Source organism: Hemitrygon akajei, chromosome 12 (genome assembly GCF_048418815.1).
Source record: "Hemitrygon akajei chromosome 12, sHemAka1.3, whole genome shotgun sequence".
In the NCBI taxonomy this organism is placed as follows: domain Eukaryota; kingdom Metazoa; phylum Chordata; class Chondrichthyes; order Myliobatiformes; family Dasyatidae; genus Hemitrygon; species Hemitrygon akajei.
Genome location: NC_133135.1, coordinates 48,399,181 through 48,424,150, shown reverse-complemented (window position 1 = coordinate 48,424,150; position 24,970 = coordinate 48,399,181). Strand labels below are relative to the sequence as shown.

Genomic DNA, 24,970 nt, shown 5'->3' with positions numbered 1-24,970 from the left:
AAAGGACAGCCATGACTGGCAACACTTGCAGCTTGCCCCCAGCACATCCTTGGGTGTACTGTTTGTTAACACCGCAGATTTCAATGTACCTGTCATAAATAAATCCGAATCTGAAATCCAGACCTGAAGTTTGCAGATGACAGGAAAATTGGAGGTGTCATTGGGAGAGAAGAAGAGGTTATAGAAGGTTGTCTAAGGCTACAGCAGGATATGGTTCAGTTGGAAAGTTTGCTGGAACAGTTGGTAGATGGAATTGAATCCTGACATGTGGAAGATGATGCACTTGGGACAGTCAAACAATGGAAGGATGTGTACACTAAATAGTGAGGCCCTAAGAAATGCTGACGAATAGAAGGGCAACAGGTTACAATTCTATATTTCCATGAAAGTGGTAAAACCGGTAGATGGAGTGGTGAAGAAGACTTATGACATGCTTGCCTTCATTTGTCAGGGCATTAAATCTAAGAACTGGGTGATGATGTTACAACTTCATAAATTACCTGGAGTTTCGTTCTTCACCGCTATAGCTGTGGTTGTGCTGGAGAGAGAGCCAAAGTGATTAACCTCCCTCATTAGATGCTACCTGATCTGCTAAGTCCCTCCATAATTTTCTGTGTGTTAACCAGAGTGTTTCCTGAATTGAAGGACTTCAGTTATGGGAAGAGTTGTAATGGTCAGGAGTTGTTTTTTTCAGAAGGGAAGGAGGCTAAGGAGTGACCTGACCAAGTTATATAAAATGAGAAGAATAGATAGGGTAGGTAACCAGAATAATTTTCCATGGTTGGGCTATCAAAAACAAGATATAAATTTAAGGTGAGAAGGAAGAATTTTAAATGGAATCTGAGGGGAAATGTCTTTGCTACATAGAGCAGTGGATTAGTGTAGATAAACAAAATGATTGCCGTGGTAAAAAAATGATAAACAAAATGAGAGAGGTCAGAGGAGAATGGCTAGACTAGTTCAAGCTGACAGGAAGGTGACAGTTACTCAAATAACCATACATTACAACAGTGGTGTGGAGAAGAGCATCTCTAAATGCACAACACATTGAACCTTGAAGTGGATGGCCTACAGCATCAGAAGACCACAGGTGGTACCTATTGGAGTGACTACTGAGTGTATATTATCAAGACTGAGGTTACCTGTTCACCAGCCTCCAGTGCCTCAATGATAAAAGCTATTCCAAATTTTCTGGCCACTGACATACAATTTCCACTAGCTTTTCTCTTAATTACCTTCATGTCCTCTTTAAGTTCAGCTACTTATTAGATCCACATCCTGATCACTTGATTTGATTCACAAAGGAACTCCAGATGATGCAATTCCCCACCTGGTATTGTTGATGACTTCCTCTTCACAGGGTACTTTTATCTTTCCCTTCTAAACTGCCGTCATTATTCACTCCTGAGATGCCGTATTTAGATATCTACAGAATCTTTGTAAACCATCATTGCACATTTTCTCTCTCACCCGCACAGCTTTTGAACATGCTATAAACTACCGAATCAATGTCCATTTATCCCAACTGCATTTTCCCTTCATTTTTCTTGAACCCCTCAGCAGAGTTTTAACACGGTTGCCCACTGCTAATTTTTTCCTCTCACGCTTAGCTGAGAACAACTATTGTTTTCCCGTTTCAACGTTACTTACTTACTCGTCCCCAGAGGAACTGCTTAACTGGTTTCTTTTACCATAACCCCGTTTCTGATTTCATACCCCACCCCATTTTTTTCTCAGGCTAAATTAGACTGCTCACAATCTCAGCATCCTCTTTAGATATGAAGCTGAGTCTTAGATATGAAGCTTTTAATAAAATATTTTTTGCAATTGATAAACAAATTATATATTCCCTTTTCCTCAATATTACTCCCTAAATATGAACATTTTGACAGTGAACATGACCCTGTTTATCCATAAGCATCTCTATGCAATTTTGAAGTTTGTCTCTCCTGTCTTGAACCATATTCATCAACAGAAGTAGTTAGTATTCAGGCTAGAATGCAAAACATTTTAATGCTTGTCAACAATTTCCCCACTGCCTATGGCCTTTCTTGAGTCGTGAGTTTGCGAGTTTGATACAAATTTATGATTTGGCAAGGATTTTGTTCATCTAAAAACAGCACTGCATGCAAAGCATCTCAATAAAACCCTTTCCAATTCTTTAATTGACCCTAATGCTTTTTCTTTTGCTATCTTCCCTCCTTCAATGCTTCTCTGCTCCATGCTGCCATCTAACACACCACTCAGAACATAACACTCTGTCAGAAACTCCAGATCTATAGGCTCTCAATACTGCAGCCTAACAGTCTGTTTTTAGTAATTGTTTGAAAACACTGGTTGATGACATCTGAATACGTGCCCTGTTTTTGCAGGATTTCAATTCATATTTGATCAAATATAAAACTGAAAAGCCTTTGCAGGTGAAGTAACAAACAATCAGTTTTCTTCGCCTGTGACGGTTTTGCAGAACTTCTGAATGTGATTGTTGAGAGGTCCTGATCACGTTATTTATCCTTGCACTACACACCAGGCCATAGATTTGGAAAAGTCCCTGACAAATTTAATCCGGTCCACACTTATAGCTATGAGATGTATGAATTTCAGAATGCCCAACCCTTCTCAAATCCCCAATGGAATTATAAAACTGAAACCATCTCCAAAGTAATTCTCTGCCTGACGTGTAACACACTCATAAGTAGAAACTGAGGAATATTTCCCACTGGGGAGTAAAACAGCAACATCTCCCCATCAAAGAATTTGCCCCTCTCCTAACAAAAGCGGATTGTCTTTCTGACCCATTGCTTTTCCCTTCTATCAACCCTATTCTCCAATTCACAACCCTTATTTTCTTCTTTGCATGCTCTTCTCTTTGTTTTCAATCCCAGATCTCTTTTCTCCTTATAAATCCTGTAACTTTCTATTCCCATTTAATATACCACCCCAGGCCCCCTTTTCTTCTGATTTGGGACTACCCTCGACCTCTGCTAGACTCATAGAGCATTTGTGGTCTTGATTTTTTGTGTGTAATACTTTTAAAAAACGCTCCAGCTTTGATCTCTCAGGAACAGTTGAATAACCTGAGGGTTACGTGTGTTAAATGATGGCTCCAATTATTCCCAGTGTGTTAGACTTACGTGTTTTACTCTCAAAAGAATATTTTTTTTCTTTATGTTAAGAAATTGATGTTGCATTAGCTATCTTGGTGGATTGCTGCGTTAGATCAGATTACAGAGAACAGGTGGGAATATACCGTAGAGGTTTGAATGCAAGGATAAGAATTTTAAATTCAAGGTTTGTCCATCTTTCTTGCACACTCTGACAACCTCCCCACCAGAAATGAATGCAGCACTTACTACAGCTTTGGGTCCACGCAGCTGAGTTTTGGATTAATTCTGGTTCGTGAAGAGTGAGAGATGATAGAGCGAACAATAATACGGTGTCCATGCAAGTGATCAAAGGTGATATCTCAGCCAGATAGGCTGAGGCAAGCGTAATGCTACAGATGTGGAAAGTCAATGGAGCTTTAGGATTCAGTGTTTTGTGTCAGAAGCTCAGTTCAGATCTAAATGGATAGAACTCTTCATTCTATATAGAAACCCAGCTGTTTGCATCAATATACAGTAATAACATCAGAGATACAGTGATATAGATCATTGATGATGACTTGGTGACATTGTCAGCCGAATATAGCAAAGGTAAAGTTTTCACCAGCCAGATGAAACAATATGGCAATATAAGATCTCACTTTCTTGGAGCAAAATTATACAATGAAATAATCCATTTGAATTGTTTCAGATTATATATCAAATGTCATGATCAGAAAATGGCATGACATGGAGAGAGAAACATGGCACAGTTGACTTTTAATCATTTGGATATTTAAATAATTAGCAAAATGAACTAAACACAGCTCACAGCTAATCTGGAGAACGCTATATGCAACTTGGCTGTTGTTTAAATTTGATGGTTACTCATGCATAAGGAGCAGAATATTATTTATAGAGGTGTACCAATAGATAACTTGCTACATTGGTAGGTTAATTGTTCACTTTAAATTACCTGAGAGACCATTCATCATTACTGTTGTGATGAATGGTCTTCAATCTGACACATTGACACTGTTTCTCTTCCCACAGACGGGCCTGACCTGCTGAGTATTTCCATCACTTCTTTATTTTAGGTTTCCAGTATCTGCTGATTTTCTTTATTTTCACTGTATGTTATCTCAAGTATGTAGGCAAGTTATAGATTTGGGTGGTCATTGATAGGAATGAGAAGAGAATTAAACGGGTTGTTTTAAGTAAGTGCTTAATGGACAATACAGTCTCATTGAGCCGATGGGCCTTTTTCCAAGCAGGATTACTGGATGAAAATTGCTCCAGGGCTTGGAATGCTGCTTCTAGTGTGGAAAATTGCTACTTCACGATAGTTAGTGTGATCTAGAGAAAGGATTAGCTATTCCCCTTTCTGTTGGTTATATTTAAGATTATTATCGATTTTCGTGTCCAAGGAAACAATTCACACGTCAATTCATTCAATGTGATAAAGCATTCCAAGGGCACTATAGTGACAGAAATTAATATAATAAGCTCACATCCAAAAGAAAGGTGAACAAACATATCTTATGAAAGATTTTAACGATGGAAAGAGCTGACATTCAGTATGAGTTAGGGGAGTTCTGTAGAATCCACAATCATGATGAGAAACTGTGGAAGTAGACAGGGCAGAATTCGAGCGGTAAAGGATGCTGGAGGGAAGATGAGGATGCAGCAGTTTGTACATTTATGTTGAAGATATTAAACGTTTAAAGATGTCTGGTGTTCAGAATGAATGCATAGAATAATGGAGACCAGGTACATGAGGTGAGTATGGACAGGAAAAAAATTTAAATAAGAAGATTTTGATATGGGAAATGATATGCACAGGGGAATATTAAATGAATTAATGAAAGAAGAAATACATTGGAGAAAAAGCACAAAATATCTAGAAATTGGATTATAAAGATGTCTTCATTTTAGGTATCAACTGGATAAAATTTGGACAAAATTTTACTGAGAGTAGATTGCTCTTTAAACAAATCCACCTGCACTACCATTAGTTGAAGCCAAATGCTTCACACTGTGACCATTGTGGAAACTATCTAATTAATTTTGATTTCAGTGAGCAGTGGTTAGAAGCTTTGATACTATCAGAACTTTGAGGTCTGCCAGCGTCAGTTTATTTCACCTTTAACAGCTGGGATCTTTTCATATGCAGGAAAACCTCCCATTCACTGAATGTGCAGTTCTTTGTGGAACGTTGAAAGAACTTCCTCATGGTGAATGTCCTGTTTAGTATTCCTGAGGCAATCTGCTTTGCAGGAGAATTTTCAGCAGTTGGCACTGCCCAGAGGAATGGATTCTGGGGGAAAGGGCTACTTCTTCTTTGTATGGCTGTTCAGTATAGTGTGCTTTCTGACCACTGCAGCTGAGCACAGGTAAAAGGAGAATTTTGCAAACAAGTGGAGAGAAACAATAAGTTTTTTTTTGCCTGTGTTTGCCCAATGGTGCCTTGCATTACACTCCAAGCAAATGCGGAGACAAGAGTACTTCGTACTATGTGCTGCATGAACAACAACAGGTGAAGCTTTTGGTTCTCATTACAAGCCAACTGACCCTCTCCACAAGGACTTGTATCTGTATTGCTCTACTGTACCCTGAATCACGCTTATGGAGGAAGGGATGTTGGGAACTTCCTGCCTTAACCAATCTTTCCTCTCACCCGTCCCTACAGAACACAAGAATTCCACAGGAATCCTTTCTAGTGTTAGTCTTGTATACATTTAGATGAAAATGGGGATCTGTCTCTTTCTCTCATGTCTATATCTCCCTGGCAGTCATGGTGTACGTCACTGTTGTCCGCCTGCAAGGAGTAACGTGTCTTTAAGGGCTAATGGCTGCTCAATACATCGTTGATGTGTTAAATTGAGTAAAACCTTGTTTCAATGGCTGTTTCTAGATGTAAATCACACTGTCTCTGGTTTTGAGCTGATTGCACTATATTGTCTGGGGACCTGATTCATTGTTAGTGCTAAATGTAATCATCTTCAATTATTTTTGAGAAATCAGATTTCCAGGTAAAGTGGGAGCAAACAATTTTGAAAAAAATGGTTAGAACGTGATGCTTGAATCTCAACTCTGTCTGAACATGCCCAGTCTGAGAAAATCTTCAGTGGATGGAATGAAACAGTGGGAAATGAAATGTACAGAAGGGGCCAAAATTGATGGTTTCTGTTTTTGTGGTGTTGAGTTGGGGAAAGTTCCCATGGAATTGGGACACAATGTCAACCCGGCAGGAATATCACAGAGGTAGCATAGCATCAAATGAAGTGTTGGATCTGTGTTCTGCATGCAGATTGTTCCCATTCCTATGCACAGAGAAGTCTGACATTTTTGCATGTGAGGATTAAATATTTGAGATTTTCTCTCTTTGTATGTTAGGGATTATACTGTCTTTGTGAAGATCTTAATTTTTGATTCACTTGAAAGCTGCAATTATCCAAATCATAAAAAACTATTCATGTTTTGCTACATGCATCAGGCCCACTCCCAAATGTTGGACATCCTATTCTAGTTTGCTTTTCAGTGTGGCCCTGTATAAAGCTGTAACAACCTTACATGGAAAGAAGAATTTTTAAAATTTTTTTTAAAACTTATTCCCTTCACAGGCCTACCAGTAGATTCATATATGAAAATCTCACAAGCTCTGTAATTGAGTTGTCACACTTGGTTGGGCTATCAGAAGAGTCCTTAGTTTTCTTGTGAATCACTTAAAATGTTGGCCTGGGTTCTCACCTTTTTATCTGTACTGTTGTTTATTGTGTAATCATCTTTCCCTGAGATAGCATTTGAAATAACTGCCTAAACTCCTTCCACCAAAGTTAGCTGATATTTTACTCAATATTATGTAACAAAAATAAAGTAAGTTCCTGTTAATTTTGAGAAGAGTTTGACTTCAGGAAACTTTGAAAAGGAAGAGGAGAAATTGTATAACATACTGGTAATTTTCGCAATGGGTTGAGTAAAGCACAATTTGATTGATAACTGATTAAATCAATCACAAATAGAGTCAGGGTGGATGTAAAGTTGGCTAATCATTGAACAAGAAACCATAATTGTTAGTCAATATGTCCATTAAAAGCTTTTTAATCCTATCTTCATATCTTGTATTCAGAAAAGATAGTAATGAAGGGCCCATGTCTTCTTTTTTTCATCTAGTTTATCAGTTTCATTAAAATCAATTGGTTTAAAAGTACTGCTTATTTTATTCACATTTTTGATATTGTTGCTTTAAAACAGTTTTGTTGTGATTCATTCACATGCATCATCTGAGTTGATTGAAACATTACCACTGAATTACCCTGAAAATGATTTACTGATGGCCATTTCTGCATGAGTTGACTTTCTGGTCTACATATTCTGTTCATCTTTTGTTTCCATTATCAGAGCACCCAGTTAAAGAGAAGGTATTTGTGGCTCCCCGATCTTGCCTTTTTCCTTGCTCTCCACCTTTTATAAATACATGACTTGATGTATGCGTGACTTTTTCAAATACCCTGCAGTTTTGTCTTCTCACCTTTGTTTCAGTGTCATGGTGCACGCGTGGGCACACATAACTGCACGTGCATGTCCGTCACTGTGCGTGTGTTTCCACCACTGTGCACACACGTGTGTGCACGCATTTACTGCATCTGGAAGAGTCCACTCTTTCTGTGAAGCACTTATGCAAGTCTTTTTGGCAGGTGTCTGAGTCAGAAATATAAGACAAGTTCCCGGACAAGTTCAATGACCTCACTGTAAGCAGCTATAATAGGACTCGACACAGATATCACTAAATGCCACCTATTCTTTGTTCCCTTCATTAAGAAAATCATTAAATAAAGCTGAAGCACCTAACAATCAACTATTGCCAATGGTTACAGACAGGCACAAAGAGCCTCAATTGGTCATTCCTACACAAGTACTGCACAGCATGGGTCCTTTGACCCATCAAAACACACCATGCATGAAGCACCCATTCTCCCTACTCTTACCCATACCCATTTTGCTTTTCCCACATTCCCATCAACCTTTCCCTCAATTCTCTCACTCATCTTTACGAGGGTGCTTTAGAGAGGCTGATTAACCTATCAACCTTCTTGCCTTTCAAGATGTTGAAGGAAACTAGAGCATCCAGAGGAAATCCGAACGGCATCAGGAAGAACCTGTAAACTCCACACAGGCACCTGCTATTCCTCACTATTTACCTTCTGCACTATTTATTGAATTTGTAACTCACAGTCATTTTTATGTCTTGAATTGCTCTGCTGCCACAAAACAACAGATTTTACTACGTACAGCAATGATGAAAAACCCGGTTCTGATTCTGCAGAGGTCACATTTGAACCTGGCTCGCCGGAGTAGTGAGGCAGTAACTAACTCACAGTTAGTTCCTAAACAACGCAGCTTTAGGAACAATCATTTAGAATATACCTCCATATTTCAAAACTACCATTCACTCACTCTGCATTTTTCTTCTCCATCACACTCTGTTTTTTCCATTATATTTGTATTGTCAGATATATTCTCCAATAGTTCTTCGATGAACCTGAATTTTCCCCAGCTAAATATTGGGGGAGTGAAGAGAGGACTACAGGGAAATTCCCTTGCTACATTTGTGGCATGATTACCAGCACAGACTTGAGTCCTCCTAATGCCCAAGATAACACTGACTCGCACTCTGTTGTGTTATTTAATCTCAAACTAATGCTTCTAACACAAAAAAAGAAACTACAAATGCTCAAGTCTGAACTAAATGAAGTTTAGTAAATAAATCAGACGACACTGGAAACATTTAGCAAGTTTGAAGGGGTATGGGCCAAATGCAAGCAAATATGGGGCAACATGGGCATATTGGTCAGCCTGGACAATTTGGGCTGAAGGGCCTGACTCTGTGCTGTGTTACTCTACGGCTCTAAGTCAGGCAGCACCTGTGGAAGGTGAAACAGAATGAACATTTTAGGCTGAAGAACCAACTGTGTGCTATTTGAGAGAATCTGATAAAGGATCTTCAACTTTGTAATTTTAAATTTTCTGAGGTGAAAATTGATCTACTTCCACCTCTCTACTTGATCCACAAGGATAGCAGAAGAGCTTCTAGGGCAATATTTTATACTTAATCACGGTAGAAATCCAAGGAAATTTAGTTGTCTCATTGACTTTCTAGGAAATTGATAAAATAAAATAGCAATCAGGAAATCAAATTGGAAATTAATTAGAAAAACAAAAATTCAGAGACATTAAAAAAAGCAGAGGAGTTTTTAAAAGTTGAGTTGTAATGACATTAAAAATGATCAGAAACAGTGGAAGTGTTGCTAAAATAACCAACTAAAAGCTGGAATGCCAAAACACAAACTGACCAGAAAACTTGATCTGCAGAGCAATGTTTTAAAGAATGGTAGAATTAAGAGTCGAAAGGAACTGGCTGTTACAAATCAAAATATAAATATTGGGAATAACAATTTGTAAAAGCATGTAAAACAAAAAAACACTCAAAATTAACACAGAAAGTTGTCTAACTGCTCAATTGCATTGTGGTGGGGATGGTAGGTGGAGGCAAATACCAAAGTATTTCGCTCATTGCAGTGCAAGGACCAGGAAATGTTACGTCTGCACAAGCTTTTTCTATTCCCCAGCAAAAGCTACAGCAAACATAGCCGAATGGCAGGCTAGAGTGGGCAGCTGCTGGAGAACATGATGCTTGTAAATTCCTTGGTGGAAAGTTCAGGTGGAGCAGTGGAAGAGGGAGGGTAATCTAAGATAGAGAAATCTGAGACTTTTTATGACTTGAAAAAAAACTCAAAGATAGCATGAAGATTATTACAAGAAATTTGTCATTGAAGATCATTCTATTCCATTGTATTGTATCTGAAATGGAAAGAACCAAATTACTGTAATTTTGTGAAAATTACACACCTTTCTTAAATTTGAACTTCGACCAAGGCACAATTTGACCCTGTCATTTTATTATAAAACTCAAGTATTTGCTTTCAAGATCCCAATTGTCTGCAAGAAATGTTTTTTAATTGAATAACTCCACCTAAATTGAGTTCACATTCAAAAATTTCAGTAGTAAATGGGAATCTATTTGTATTATAATTTGATAAATTGATATGAAAGTGACAGTCATGGTCTTAAACAAAACTTCATCAACACCAAAAGAGAGATGGTTGTGCTTGTAATCTATACTTTACCATATTTAATGTTGCATAAAACAATAATACCGAAAGGTAAAATCTCAGCAGCAAATAAGAGCCAGGTTTCCCCCTGCTGGCTACAAAATGAATTACATAAACTTGTATAATTCAGTTTGTATTGTCATTTATTATCACTGACGTATATTGTGAAATTTGTTCTTTGGAGTAATGTAGTGCAATACATAAATTATTATAAGTTACAATAAGAAAAATATAAAATATAAATAAATAGTGCAAATAGAGAGCAAAATAGTCAGGTGGTCATGGGGTGTTTAGAAACCTGTTGGTGGAGCGGATGAAGCAGTTCCTAAAATGTTGAATGTGCATCCTCAGGCTCCTGTACCTCCTCCCTAATAGTAACAATGAGAAGAGGGCATGTCCTGGATGGTGAGGATAGTGATGGATTTGTATGAAAATGTACGAGGCACGTTCATTAAATTTGCAGATGACACAAAATAGGTGGTATTTTTTTAAGTGAGGAAAGTTGTCAGAAACAGTAGGGCAATCTTGATCAGCTAGTTAGGAAGCAAATCAAACAGAGTTTAATTCAGATGCCTGTGTGAAGTTGCACTTTGGGAAGTCGAAACAGGGTAAGACTTTCATGGTGACTAATAGGGCAACTTAGGAGTCCAAGTACTCCTCTGAACGTGGTGTCACAGGTCGACAGGGTGGTGAAGGCAGCAATTAGCATGCTGGCCTTCATTAGTCAGGGCACTGAGTACAGGAGTTGGATTATTACGTTGCAGCTGTATAGGATTAAATGGATCGTTGGAATAATGAAATATATAGTTGTATTCCACTTGAAAAAATTACATACAATCTAAGAAATGAATATGATATATTTTTGAAAATTTGGCTCCCATACCTACAAAAGATAGGATTAAATACATAGGTCCTTTGAAGATAAAATTATAAAGTAATTGGGGAAAGTAAAAATAAAAATTAAAATTATTTTGAACTCCATGGAGCGTGTGGGGATCCTCCGATATCCAGGCAATCTTTCTCTTCTTTCTTTCTTTTTTTTCTTTCTTTAGACAAGGGTTAAGGGGGTGAGGGTTAAGGGGAGGGGGAGAGTTAATATTATTTTTTCTCTCTCTTACTATTTTATCATTACATTTATTCTTTGTAATTTTCTAAAAATTTAATTTTTAAAAAAAGACATTGGCCAGGCTGCAGCTGGTGTATTGTGTTCAGTTTTTGCTACTGTGTTATAGGAAAGACATAGTAAGCTGGAAAGAAATTAAAGAAGATTCATGTGAACATTGCCAGGACTCAAGGGGCTGAGCTATAGAGGGTGACTGGGCAGTCTTTATTCCATAAGAGTGTGGGAGGCTGAGGGGTGATCTTGTAGTGGTTCCTAAAATCATGTTGGGCCTGGATAGTGTGACTGCATACTGCCTTTTTCCTTGGGATATTGTGTCAGAAACTTAAAAATATAGGTCTCTTAATTTTTCCCCACTCACCTTAAACCCGAGGGGCAACTTTATGCTAAGGATAATGCATCTGTGGAGTGAGCTGCCAGTGGAAGGGATTGAGGCAAGTACAATAACATTATGTAAAAGGCTCATAGATGGAATGAGTAAAAGGGTATGGGCCAAATACAGGCAGATGTCACCAGCTTAGATGGGCATCCTTGTCAACATGGATGAGTTGCGCTGGGGTCCCACTTCTGTGATGAGTTACTCCTTGATTCTATGACTAAATTTGGCCAGAAATGATTTCAATTATATTTTGCAAAGGAATAATTTATTTGGCCTGTTTTTGAGCAGAAATAGCCTTTGCCCAATCTATACCTACACAAGATCTTGTTCAGATTTAAGCTTGAGTCAAAGGGTTGCTAATATTCATAAGCCAAATGGTTGTTATTTAATATTTAGCTGTGAGAAAATTATGTCAGAACTTGGTATGAATTAAATTTAACTATATATATATATATATATTCATCTTAGTTATTATTTCAGAACTCAAGTAACTGCTCTCTGTGGACATTCACTGGACCAAAAATAGAATTTTACATTTATATAATGATGTCAATGTCCCTTCTCATGAATATCAGAAAGGTCTTTGTTATATCAGACAATGTTAACATTGGGGGTAAGAGGCAATAATACCAACCTGATCCTCTCGTCATCAGCAACCCCATTTGTACTAGGAAGTCATCGAGTCCTTGGTAGAGGGAAGTTCAAATGAATATTTTTAAGTCTCTATCTGAACCTTTTGTCAGTAAGACCAATTGTAGCATCCTGCTGCTACTGAGTTAGGCACTTTTGTCAGGATTTTACCTCATTTTATGCTATTGATCTAAAAGTGTCTGAAATAGTGCTGTAAAGTTTCAGTGCTAATTTCAGAGGAAATTATAGGCCAGTTAGCCTAACCTCAGTGGTTGGGAAATTGTGGGAGTCAAGGCAACTGGCACCTGTAGAGGTGGAGGGCATTTGGCAGCATCTGCAGAAATTGAAGGAAGCTGGGATAATCATTGAGTCCAGAAGCCCTTACGCATCTCCAATAGTAGCAGCTAGGAAGAAGAATGGGAAGATACGGATGTGGGTGGACTAACGGACTCTGAACAGGTGTACAGTCCCCGACCAGTATGCAGTCCCAAGAATCAAGGATGCGCTGGCTTGTTTGAATGGTGCAACACGGTTCAGTGTGCTGGACTTGAGCAGTGGGAATTAGCAAATACCCAGGAGTGAGGCTGATAGAGACTCATCTGAAATATGTGTCTGATGAGAAGGGAGCTGAAAAAGGGGTCTTGGCTGCCAAGCAGAATCAAGGAAATAAGAAAAAGATATGATCTAAAGGTTAGGTTCTCTCAACTCATGCCTGGAGACCAAGTCGTCATAAAGAATTTGAAGCATGTTGGCTGACCACTGGGTGGCTACGCCCTATGTAGTGGAGAGTCAGATGCCAGATATACAAGTTTTTCATGTGAAACCAGAGGATGGAAATCGGCCTGTCAAGATTCTCCATCAGAACCCACTTTCTACCTCTGGGACAAGAGGTGCGTGTTGACCCAGAGCCTGACCTGGACCCTACCCCTAGTAAGAGGACTCTGTGGTGACATGGAGAGACCGATGGACCAGCAGCGGGAAAGATTAGACCCGCCCCTGCCCTTGAATGGAATATGGATTTGGAGGATGAGAGGAAATGGGGGTGTGGTATTTGCTGCCTTTTGCTAACTCCCCGCTAATTGAGGAAGAGGTTCCCAACCCTTCTCACACTGAGGCAGGTGAAATCGAGAGAACTATCTGTGGACAGGCAGGTTTGCAGCTGGACCACGACGGGGGTCTGGGCTCCAAAGTAACTGGGAATGGAGCTGAGCTCAGCCAAGTGGCAGAGGGACCCGAGGTGCCGGAAAGTACGAGTAACAGACAGGGAGGCCTTGCCATGTAGACCAGAAGTATCCCAAGGAATGTCTGAAACTGAAGACATAGATGATGCGATATAGAGGTCTCAGAGTCAGGAGACCACCAGATAGGCGGTCCTATGCAGCGCCGGGGGAACAGAGGGTTGCGACTATCGTCCTTGTGAGATATATCACTACCATTTACAAATGGATTGGAGATTCTGACATCACAAGATTCCTTTGAAAATGGTGTTATTAATGACAGGATGACAACTTATTTCGAAGTCATGAGGGCATGACTATTTTGGTGGGGGGAGAGCATAATGCCCTGGTTCATATTTTTACCATTACGCTGTATGTATTTCATTTTGGCAGTTCTGTAAGAGCAGTCTGTTCTGTTTTCATGCTTGTTTGGGTTATTGTTGAAGGAGAAACGTGTGCCATCCCATTAGGATGGTTGGATTGAGGGGAGGTTTCTCTGGTGAGGGACACCAAGGCTGGGCTTGGGGCTTTTGTTCGAAAGGAGATGAAGAGAAATGCTGGGGAGAACCGATTTGTAGCATATGACCCGGTGGGAGATTAGTTTGTTCGAGATGGAATGCGAGCGACTGTCAGAAGGTGGTGTGTGCTTTCACGTTGTCCGAGGGCCCAGTGCATGAGTGACAGAGAAGTTCAAGATGAGCTCCAACTTGTGCACATTTGACTGTTTAATCAGAATGGGCCCTTTTTTTGTTATTCTTTACTAAACCTTTAGTTAAGATTCTTAATATAATTCCTTTAATTGTATGCAGTCTGTTATTTTGTGGCAGTAATTTGTAACAGGGTAGCAAGTTACACAGCATCCACACAAACCCAGGTTTGGGGTGGGATCGAACGTATCTCAGTCTCACAAGTTTGGCAGGACCAGAGGTCATCTTCCCTAGACTTATGCAGCCAAGGAAATCAGGGTGTTTCACCTATATCCTCCAGTTTTATCTACCTCCAATATGGTAAAGTTTCCTGCTTACTCAATGTTATAAACAGTACCTCAATCATATCCTCTGTTAACCTGTCCATTCTGAGGAGAACAGATCGATCTCTTCCTGTCTCTCCTTCTACCAGAACTGCTTCTGGTCAATTTTCTCTGCACCCTCTCCAATGCCATCACCTATTTTCCATACCTTGGCGATCAGAACTACACAGTATTCCCCAGCTGATGTCTGATCAAAGTTTTATAAACTCCTAGCATAACCACCCTACTTCTGTATTTGATGACCATATAATGAAGGCCAATATTGTGTTTGTCTTCCTAATCGCATTATCTACCTGCATTGCCACCTTTAGGGATCTATGGATTTATACTTTTATAAAACTTTGTTCCTCAATATTCCTAAGATCACATCCTTTATTGTATATGTATTAGCCTCATTAGATTTCCCAACATTGTTACCTCTTCAAATAAGGAGACACCTCTTTCTCCCTTATTAAGGAGAGAGAGAACCTGTGGTACGTTAAGTGCAGAGTGAACAATGTAGTCTTTGGAGTAACTGCAAGTCTGTGTCCTTACTGTTGCTTTGCTCATGGTTGGGTGCTCAGTAGTGGGCACCGATGATTTTTTTGCCAGTGGGGGGTGCGGGGATTGTTGCTTGCTGCTGCTTACGTACGGGGGGGGGGGGGGGGGGGAGAAGCACTCCTCCATTTTCATAGTTGGTTGCGAAGAAAATGGATTTCAGGGTGTACATTGTATACATTTCTCTGACATTAAATTTGCACCTTTGAAACCCTTTGAAGTCAATTAAATTGGTGAGAAAAGATCTGCCCTTGTCAAGGCCATGTTGTCCATCTCAGATCAGCCTGCTGAGTCCCTCCAGTATTTTCTAGGTGTTGCTTGGATTCCCAGCATCTGCAGATGTTCTCCTTTGTGGCTGGATAAAAAATCAACCCTGGCTTGTGAATGTACTTTTATGCAGTAAGATGTTTAAATAAATTCTGAATCAATATATCAATGTTTTGCTTAAAATTAACTTCCACCCTAGAACACTGGTGATAATGGCTATCTAAACGCATACAGTGGTACTAGAAAGTTTGTGAACCCTGTAGAATATTCTGTTTCTGACAAAATATGATCAGACCTTTACACAAGGCCTAAAACTAGATAAAGAGAACCCGATTAAATAACAAAAAACATTATACGTTCATTTATTTATTGAGAATTATTATCCAATGTTACATGTATTTGTTGGAAAAAGTATGTGAACCTTTGCTTTCAGTAACTGGTATGACCTCTTTGTACAGCAATAACTTCAATCAAATGTTTCCAGTAACTGTTGATCAGTCCTGCGCATCGACTTGGAGGAATTTTAAGCCATTTCTCCTTACAAAACTGCTTCAATTTTGGAATGTTGGATGGCTTTCTTGCATGAACTGTTTGCTTCAGGTCCTTCTGCATTTCTATAGGATTAAGTTCAGGACTTTGACCTGGCCATTCCAAAACATGATTTTTTTTTACTTTAAAAACCATTCTGTTGCTGATTCACTCTTTTCTTTTGGATCATTGTCTTATTTCATTATCAAACTTCTATTAAACTTCAGGTGACAGACTGCTATCCTGACCTTCTCCTGTAAAATGTCTTAATACATTTTAAATTCATTATTCCCTCAATGATTGCAAGCTGTCCAGGCCCTGAGGCAGCAAAGCAGCCCCAAACCAAGATGCTCCATCTATCTTCCCCGAGATGAGGCTTTGGTGTTGGTGTGCAGTGCCCTCCTTCCTCTAAACATAGCAATATGCTTTTCTGACAAAAAGTTCAATTTTTGTCTCATCTGTCCACAGAACATTGTTCCAGAAGCATGGTAGAACATCGAAGTGGTCTTTTGCAAACTTGAGACATGTAACAATGATTTTTTGATTAGCAGTAGTTTCCTCCTTAGTGTCCTTCCATGAACAGCATTCTTGTTCAGTGATTTTCTTATAGCTGACACCTGACTTTAGCAAGTTCTAAAGACTGCTGCAGATCTTTCACTATTACCTCTGGGTTCCTTTTCACCTGCTTCATCATTGCACATTGTGCTCTTGGTGTGATCTTTGCAGGATGCCCTCTCCTAAGGAGAGTAGCAACAGCACTGAGTTTCTTCCATTTGTAAGAAAAATTGTCTACTGTGTTATGATGAACATTCAGCTCTTTAGAAATGCATTTGTAGCCTTTTCCAGCTTCATACATCTCTACAACTCTTCTAAGGTCCTCTGAAAGTTGTTTTGGTCGAGGCCTAGTGCACGTAAACAAATCTTTCTTGAGAAGTGCAGGATCTGTTAGTAACTTGATTATCTTTTTTTTATATATACATAGGGCAGGGTACCTCCACAACCCACATCTCTAATCTCATCTCATTGATTGGAATACCTGACTCCAAATAGCTTTTGCAGAAGGCATTGCGCCAGAGGTTCATACTTTTCTCAACAAATACATGTAATATTGGATCATTTTTTTCAATAAATGAACAAGTACAATGTGTTATTTATTTAATTGGGGTCTCTTTATCAAGTCTTAGGACTTGCATAAAGATCTGATTACATTATAGGTCATATTTATGCAGAAATAGACAAAATTCTACATGGTCCACAAACTTTCTAGCACCACTGTATAAAGTGCTTACCTCCCAGTACCTAAATTCTGCTGCAATTATTTGTAACGTAGTCAAAGTAGACGATGAATTTGTTCAGAGTTGGGTCTTACACCTCAAAACTCTTTCTCAAGTGTCAGAAACGAGCCACGCTCCCGAATAATGGCTTCAAGACAAATTCAAGGAAACAAGTTTATTAACAGTTCTGCAGAGCTGGGCCCCCTCAGAGAAGGGAACCCTGAACCTTACAGGGCAGCAGGTTTTATCCTTCTTCCTTACCACCCCTCCTCCCTGACTCGGGAGGTACACAGTGTTTTCCCATTCCATATTTGGAGTTGTTTTTTTACACGTTTCTGTAAAACAATAGTCCATATCTCAGGACTTCAATGATTCCACAAACAGTTAATTTTGTCAAGGCTTCTGCATTCATAATTAGATCACACTTGTTTACAGACTTTAACCCAGACATAATTAAATCACATTTGTCCTTTGACTTTAACCCGGACCTGTCAGAAACGCACATCTTAATTTTGAATCTTACATCAAGGTATTTAGTTAACAACTGAATTTAATAAAGGGATTGGAAGAACTTCCCTTGCTTTAAGCAAAGTAAACAAAAATTTAATTACATCTACTGAACACTGAAAAAGGTCCAATTTTGAAAAATTCTGAAAGCAAGCAATGTTTTAAAACCTCAGGATATAAAGGGTACCATTGACAATTGAACACATTTAATAGTGTATTTACTGTAGACAGAAGGAGATCCAATGTGCATCAAGTCCATTGATGATCATCTGAGACAATTTAAGACATTAAAATACTGGTAGAGATGTAAAAGTTGGTTTGGTTTTATAAGTATCATTGGAATTTTCATGTTTAAATATTCTATAGAGTAGGCAGGTCCTATGCCTTAACATCAATTCTGACAGTGGAACATTCCCTCAACTGCTACGTTGTTTGCTCAGATCTGTAGCAGGAAATTCAGCTGTGTGCCTAGAGGTTAAAACTGCTATCACTGTGTCATAGCTTTGTACTCCCTCAGTTTACCAGTATAGGTGATATACTCATTTCACAGGTGATTTGCATGGAAACCTTTTGTTTTGTTCCCCCCACCCCTCTGTTGTGCTGGGTTGGGCCCATCCATACTCATCAAAAAGCTCTGAAATTTCACTAGGATTTCCATGTCAATCAGCTGGAAGTAACTGGAAATTTAACTTTATTTGCCCAAAATATTTCTACATCCAACAAATTCACACGGCCCCCAGTCATATCAAATTTCCAGCAATGCTGGAAGCAACGGGATCTTGCTAACTGAGAGGCTTCTTACCATTCAACCATCCAGTTGCATTAAGCTCTGAGCAGAACTAGAATATTGCATGATGAGGCTGCCCAGTTATACAAAGGCCAGGAATTCCCCACCCAATGGCAAAAAAGCGATATCATTAGTGAGCAGGTAGTTGGAAGATGAGCTGCACTGCAATTGATAACCATTCTGCCTAATTGGCCATCCTTCTATTGGAAACAGTGTTGTTCTCCTAACATCTGCTTTAAGAAATTCACTTCCATCAGTGGCTAAACTGTTTTGTATTACAAATTAATTTTGAAATTATGAGTAATCACCTTTGATTTCATTCTCTTTGCTGAGCATGAATTGCTGAAATAAAATCGAACAACACACAAAATGCTGGAGGAATTCAACGTGTCAAGCAGCATCTTCAGGACTTCATCAAACTTACTTTTCTGTTAAAATAGTAGCTTCAGCTAAACTGAATAGATCACTGTAAGGCATCTTTTGAACTAGTCAAGAATCAATACACAATTTGACTACAAAAATGTACTGAGTGTCAATAAATTCAAAATAGACGAACTAGGTGGAAATTGTGCTAGTGTTTTATTTATAAACAGTTCACAAAAGTCCAATGATTGAATAATCAAACAAAAAAAAACTGTGCAAAAGCCAAAGATTAAATGACAAAAAACAGTATCACATTTCAAAAGGAAACACTGGTAAACATTTGTAAAGAAAAAAGACAATATACTCAATTCATGTAAACTTAATCTTCAAGACTTCAGCAAAAAAAAAACCCACAAAAGAAGATATTTCTTAGGAGATTGGACAGCTGAAACAAGAACAATTTCCTCATTGCACCAATACCATTTTTATAAGCTTGCTACAATTTTCATACTTACCCTGCCCCATGCTCAAAGCAAAATTTCATCCCACCTAACTGATGAAATCCTTTTCCTTGGCTGAACATTGCTTAAATATTAGAATGCACTTTTAGACTTCATACTATGTTGGAATTTCCAGATTATGACTGTTTCAAAATTAATCATTAAAGCAATCATCTTTGAAATGAACAACTGAAGTAAAAATTTATCAGCCTTCATTAAATTTTGGAAGCATTCAGCTCCAAAAGATAAATCTTTGTATGTTTTTAATAGATGGCAAGATGATAAATATAAACATGAACACAGGTGGGCTATTAGCATTGTGTGATTAATAGCATAGACCAAGCAGGTAAACTTGATTCTAAACATGAGCTACCAACATTTTGATTGCTGTAGCTGATTACTTGAAGAGCAAAGCCAATACTAAGCTGAACATTTCTGTCTCTACAGTTATCTTATAATTTTAAGACAGTCATATCACACTTTCTGTCAATGAGGAAAATTGCAAAATTCAGTATAAAACTTTATACAACTGGTACTGAATTCATTAAGAAATGATGATCTGCTGCAGCCTTGAACCAAATGATGATAATTTAAATTGATCAACTTGGTAATACTTTACATTATTCAACTTGAACTGATGTAAAAAAAAAAATGGCACTGTGTACCAAATAACTGTATTGTATGTACTTTAGATATTACCAATGCTTCTAGATCAAGGTCATGAATCTTCCTGATTGTTAAAACAGTTTGGGTAGCTGTCGGAGCCTATTTACATCCAGAATGTTCCCTATTGTATTACTGCTTTCCACTATTTTTTTCCTTTCAGGAGCATTTGGTACTAATTTTTTAGAAAACTCTTGAATTTCATTTTCTTTGTTAGAGTGTCCATTGCAACCAATTTCTTCAGTAGCCTGCTTAATTTTAGGTTTTGAGTTTTTTAGAATCTGATGAGCATCTTGACTCCAGGTATTTATATTCTGTGGTACTGAGGAAACAACTTCATTAGTAATGTTTCTTAAAATAATTTCTTCCATCTTAGAGTGAGATTCAGAGGCACAGTAGTCTTTAATTTTCCTTTGGCTTTCAACCACTTTTTCATTTCTTGCCTCTCCAAAGGAAAGACTTGCTGAAACAGCTTTTGTGGCCTGAATGGTGGTGTCTGGCAATTCTTCATCATCACTGCTGTGGTCATCCTCCACCAGTCCATATCTCTTCATGTATTTGCGTGTGGCAAATGACATATTGCTGGGGGATATCAAGCTTAGACCTACCATGCTCCTGTCTGTGTTTAATTCGGGCAGACCATTTAGGGATGTGGATTCACCATTATCATTCAACCTGTTGAGAGACATCTGGGAGAGCTGAGCATCATTCAGGTACTTGAGAGCTATAGCATTGGCCTCCATGCTAAGGTCAACTCCACTGGTTCCAAATCCACTTGTACCAATGTTGACAAATGACATGTAGTTCAGCCTTGGAATAACTGCTTCTGGGCTTATGCCAGCCAGTGTGCTTCAGAAAAAGGAAACAACGTTGTTACACATCGGGAAAGGTTATTACTTTTTATTTGGCAAAATTCTTTGCTATATTGCCATGTACACTAACAAATATTATTGGCAAATTTGGGCAGAAGTAGTCCTAGGTCATTATTTAAATACATGAAATGCAGCATAGAACCCTTGTAAAATCTGGAACTGCATTTCAAAATAGTACCAAGGCAATAAAGCTACAATATCACAAGTTAATTCCATGCAGAAAAAGTCTCAATCCATTATAATTATAATCAAAGTCATAAAGTTCCCCAAGATCACTATGTAATCTACTCTGCACTATGTTATAAGCATCTAACGTAATATTCATTTTCCAGAAAAAATCCTTTGTTTTTAATCATCTAAAGAAAAGGACTAAACCTTCGATATGTAACATTCCCAGAAGATTAGGCTGAATTATGAACAAATATTGAACATACAGGTAACCCAAATTAGAAAACTGCTAAATGATCTAAAAGTCAAAAAGGTATACATTCCTGAATTACAGGTTACAAAACATTTGCTTACAACCAGGAAAATTTCTAAGCACCATATTCTCGGATTATTTTACTGGAACTCAATTATTAACAACAGTGGAGTTTGGTGGTGGATGGAGGTGGGGTGAGTGGGGGGCGGGGTATGTAATTTCCAATTGTGGAAGAATACTTAATAAACAAGACTGATGATTTTGACAAATATTAGTCCCAGGATTTCAATTATATAACCCTAAACGAAGGCTTTGTAAGGCATTCGTTTGATCGCATTTAGAGGATTGCGAACAGTTCTGGGCCCCTTTATCTAAGAATATGCTGGCATTGGAGGGTCCAGACGTGGCTCAAGAAAATGTTCCCAGGAATGAAAGGGTTAACGTATGAGGGGTGTTTGATAGTTCTGTGCCTGTACTCACTAGACTTTAGATAGATAGATAGATAGATAGATACTTTATTCATCCCCATGGGGAAATTCAACATTTTTTTTTCCAATGTCCCATACACTTGTTGTAGCAAAAACTCATTACATACAATACTTAACTCAGTAATAATATGATATGCATCTAAATCACTAACTCAAAAAGCATTAATAATAGCTTTAAAAAAAGTTCTTAAGTCCTGGCAGTTGAATTGTAAAGCCTAATGGCATTGGGGAGTATTGACCTCTTCATCCTGTCTGAGGAGCATTGCATCGACAGTAACCTGTCGCTGAAACTGCTTCTCTGTCTCTGGATGGTGCTATGTAGAGGATGTTCAGGGTTTTCCATAATTGACCGTAGCCTACTCAGCGCCCTTCGCTCAGCTACCGATGTTAAACTCTCCAGTACTTTGCCCACGACAGAGCCCGCCTTCCTTACCAGCTTATTAAGACGTGAGGCGTCCTTCTTCTTAATGCTTCCTCCCCAACACGCCACCACAAAGAAGAGGGCGCTCTCAACAACTGACCTATAGAACATCTTCAGCATCTCACTGCAGACATTGAATGACGCCAACCTTCTAAGGAAGTACAGTCGACTCTGTGCCTTCCTGCACAAGGCATCTGTGTTGGCAGTCCAGTCTAGCTTCTCGTCCAACTGTACTCCCAGATACTTGTAGGTCTTAACCTGCTCCACACATTCTCCATTAATGATCACTGGCTCCATATGAGGCCTAGATCTCCTAAAGTCCACCACCATCTCCTTGGTCTTGGTGACATTGAGACGCAGGTAGTTTGAGTTGCACCATATCACAAAGTCCTGTATCAGTTTCCTATACTCCTCCTCCTGTCCATTCCTGACACACCCCACTATGGCCACCCCACATTTAGAAGAATGTGGAGGGATCTCATTTAAACCTATCGAACCAAAATAGAATGAATGTGAAGAGGATGTTTCCAAGAATGGGGGGGGGGGGGGTCTAGGACCAAAGGGCACAGCCTCAGAATACGAGGACGCCCCTTTAAAACAGAGATGAGGAGAAATTTCTTTAGCCGGAGAGTGGTGAATCTGTTAAATTAATTGGCATATGCGGCTATGGAGTCCAAGTTATTGGGCATATTTAAAGCAGAATCCTAGAGTCAGAACACTACAGCACAGAAACAGGCTCTACAGCTAATCCAGTCCATGCCGAACTATTAATCTGCCTAGTCCCATTGAACCACACCTAGACCATAGCCCTTCATACCCTTCTCATCCATGTACCGATCCAAATTTCTCTTAGATGTTGAAATGAACCCGCATCCACCTTCCACTCAATCCATGACCTCTTGTTCTAGTCTCACCCAACCTCAGTGGAGAAGCCTGCTTTGCATTTACCCTATCTATACCCCTCATAATTTTGTATACCTCTATCAAAACTCACCTCAGTCTTCCATGTCCCAAGGAATGAAGTCCTTACCTATTCAACCTTTCCCTACAACTGAGGTTCTCAAGTCCCAGCAACATCCCATTAAATTTTCTCTGAACTCATTCAATTTTATTGACTCCTTTCCTGTAGGTACCGTAGATACCAAAACTGCACACAATATTCCAAATTAGGCCTCACTAACATCTTATACAATTTCAATACAATATCCCATCTCCTGGACTCAGTATTTTGATTGATGAAGGCCAATGTGCCAAAAGCTTTCTTTACAGCCTTTTCTACCTGTGATGCCACTCTCAAGGAATTATCTGTATTCCCAGATCCCTCTGTTCTACTGCACTCCTCAGTGCCCTACTGCTCACTGTGCAAGTTCTACCTCTGGTTTGTCCTCCTGAAGTGCAACACGTCACATTTGTCTGCCATTTTTTGGCCAGTTTAGATCCTGCTGCAAGCTTTGATGGTCTTCCTCTGACCACTAAACCTCCAGTCTTGGTGTCATTCGCAAATTTGCTGATCTGGTTTAGCATATCAGCACTCAGATCATTGATATAGATGACAAACAACAACGAACCCAGAGCCAACCATCTACTACCACTCTCTGGCTTTTTCCATAAAGCCAATGCCCAATCCAATTTACTATCCCATCTTGAATGCCCAGCCACTGAACCTTGCATGTGGGTCTTTGTCAAAAGGCCTTGCTAAAGTCCATGTAGACATGTAGAGTCCACGTTGCCATCAACTTTCCTTGTAACATCCTCAAAAAAATACAAGTTGGTTAGACACAACCTACCACATATAAAGCCATAGACTATCTCTAACCAGTCCCCATCTACTTAGACATCAGATCCCCAAGAAACTTTCCAATAACATACTACTGACGGCAAGTTCACTGGTCAATAAATTTACTGGCTTACTCTTAGAGCATTTTTAAACAATGGAACAACATTAACTATCCTCCAATCCTCTAACACCTCACTGTGCCCAAGGACATTTTAAATATCTCTGCTAGGGTCCCTCCAATTTCTGAACTAGTCTCCCACAGGGTCCAAGGGACTAACTTTTCAGGTCCTAGGGATTTATCCACTCTAATTTGCCTTAAGACAGCAAACACCTCCTCCTCTGTAATCTGTATAGGGACAATGACCTCCCTAAAGGAATTGCCTCACATCTTATGACTGACTCCTGAGTAAACACAGATGCAAAAAAAAACCCTGTATTTAAGATCTCCCCCAACTCTTTTGATCCTCTCTGATCTTTAAGAGGACTAATTTTGTTCCTTGCTATTCCTCTAGAAGTCCTTGAGATTCGCCTTCACTTTGTCTGTTAGAGCAACCCTATGCCCCATGCCTTCTTTTAGCCCTCCTGATTTCTGATTTCCACCTTAAATGTTCTCTAGCATTTCTTTTAGTCCTCACGTATCTCATTTGCTCCTTCCTGCCTATACTTGCTAGGCACTTACTCTTTTTTTTAAACTAGGGTCTTGATCTCTCTCAAAAACCAAGGTTCACTAAACCTGACAGGAACATACAAACTCTGTACTCTCAATATTTTACTTCTGAAGGCCTCCCACTTACGAAGTACACCTTTGCCAGAAACCAACATGTCCCAATCCACACTTGCCATTTCCTTTCCGGTACCATCAAAACTGGGTTTATTCAATTTAGAATCTCAACCCAAGGATCAGACCTATCCTTTTCCATAATTGTAAGACCAT

The 24,970-nt window shown here is 39.0% G+C and overlaps 1 protein-coding gene and 1 long non-coding RNA gene across 5 annotated transcripts in view; one reads left to right on the top strand and one right to left on the bottom strand.

Annotated features, from left to right (window-relative positions):
* Nucleotides 1-24,970, top strand: part of LOC140736986 (uncharacterized) — a 143,611-nt gene that overhangs the window by 96,479 nt on the left and 22,162 nt on the right. The window lies entirely within an intron of this gene.
* Nucleotides 19,088-24,970, bottom strand: part of stil (STIL centriolar assembly protein) — a 67,383-nt gene continuing 61,500 nt past the window's right edge. For both annotated transcript variants that reach the window (XM_073063048.1, XM_073063049.1), the window contains one exon: nucleotides 19,088-20,906. In XM_073063048.1, coding sequence (XP_072919149.1) covers nucleotides 20,132-20,906 — 775 coding nt within the window. In that variant the 3' untranslated portion in view covers nucleotides 19,088-20,131. The remainder of the gene's footprint in view (nucleotides 20,907-24,970) is intronic.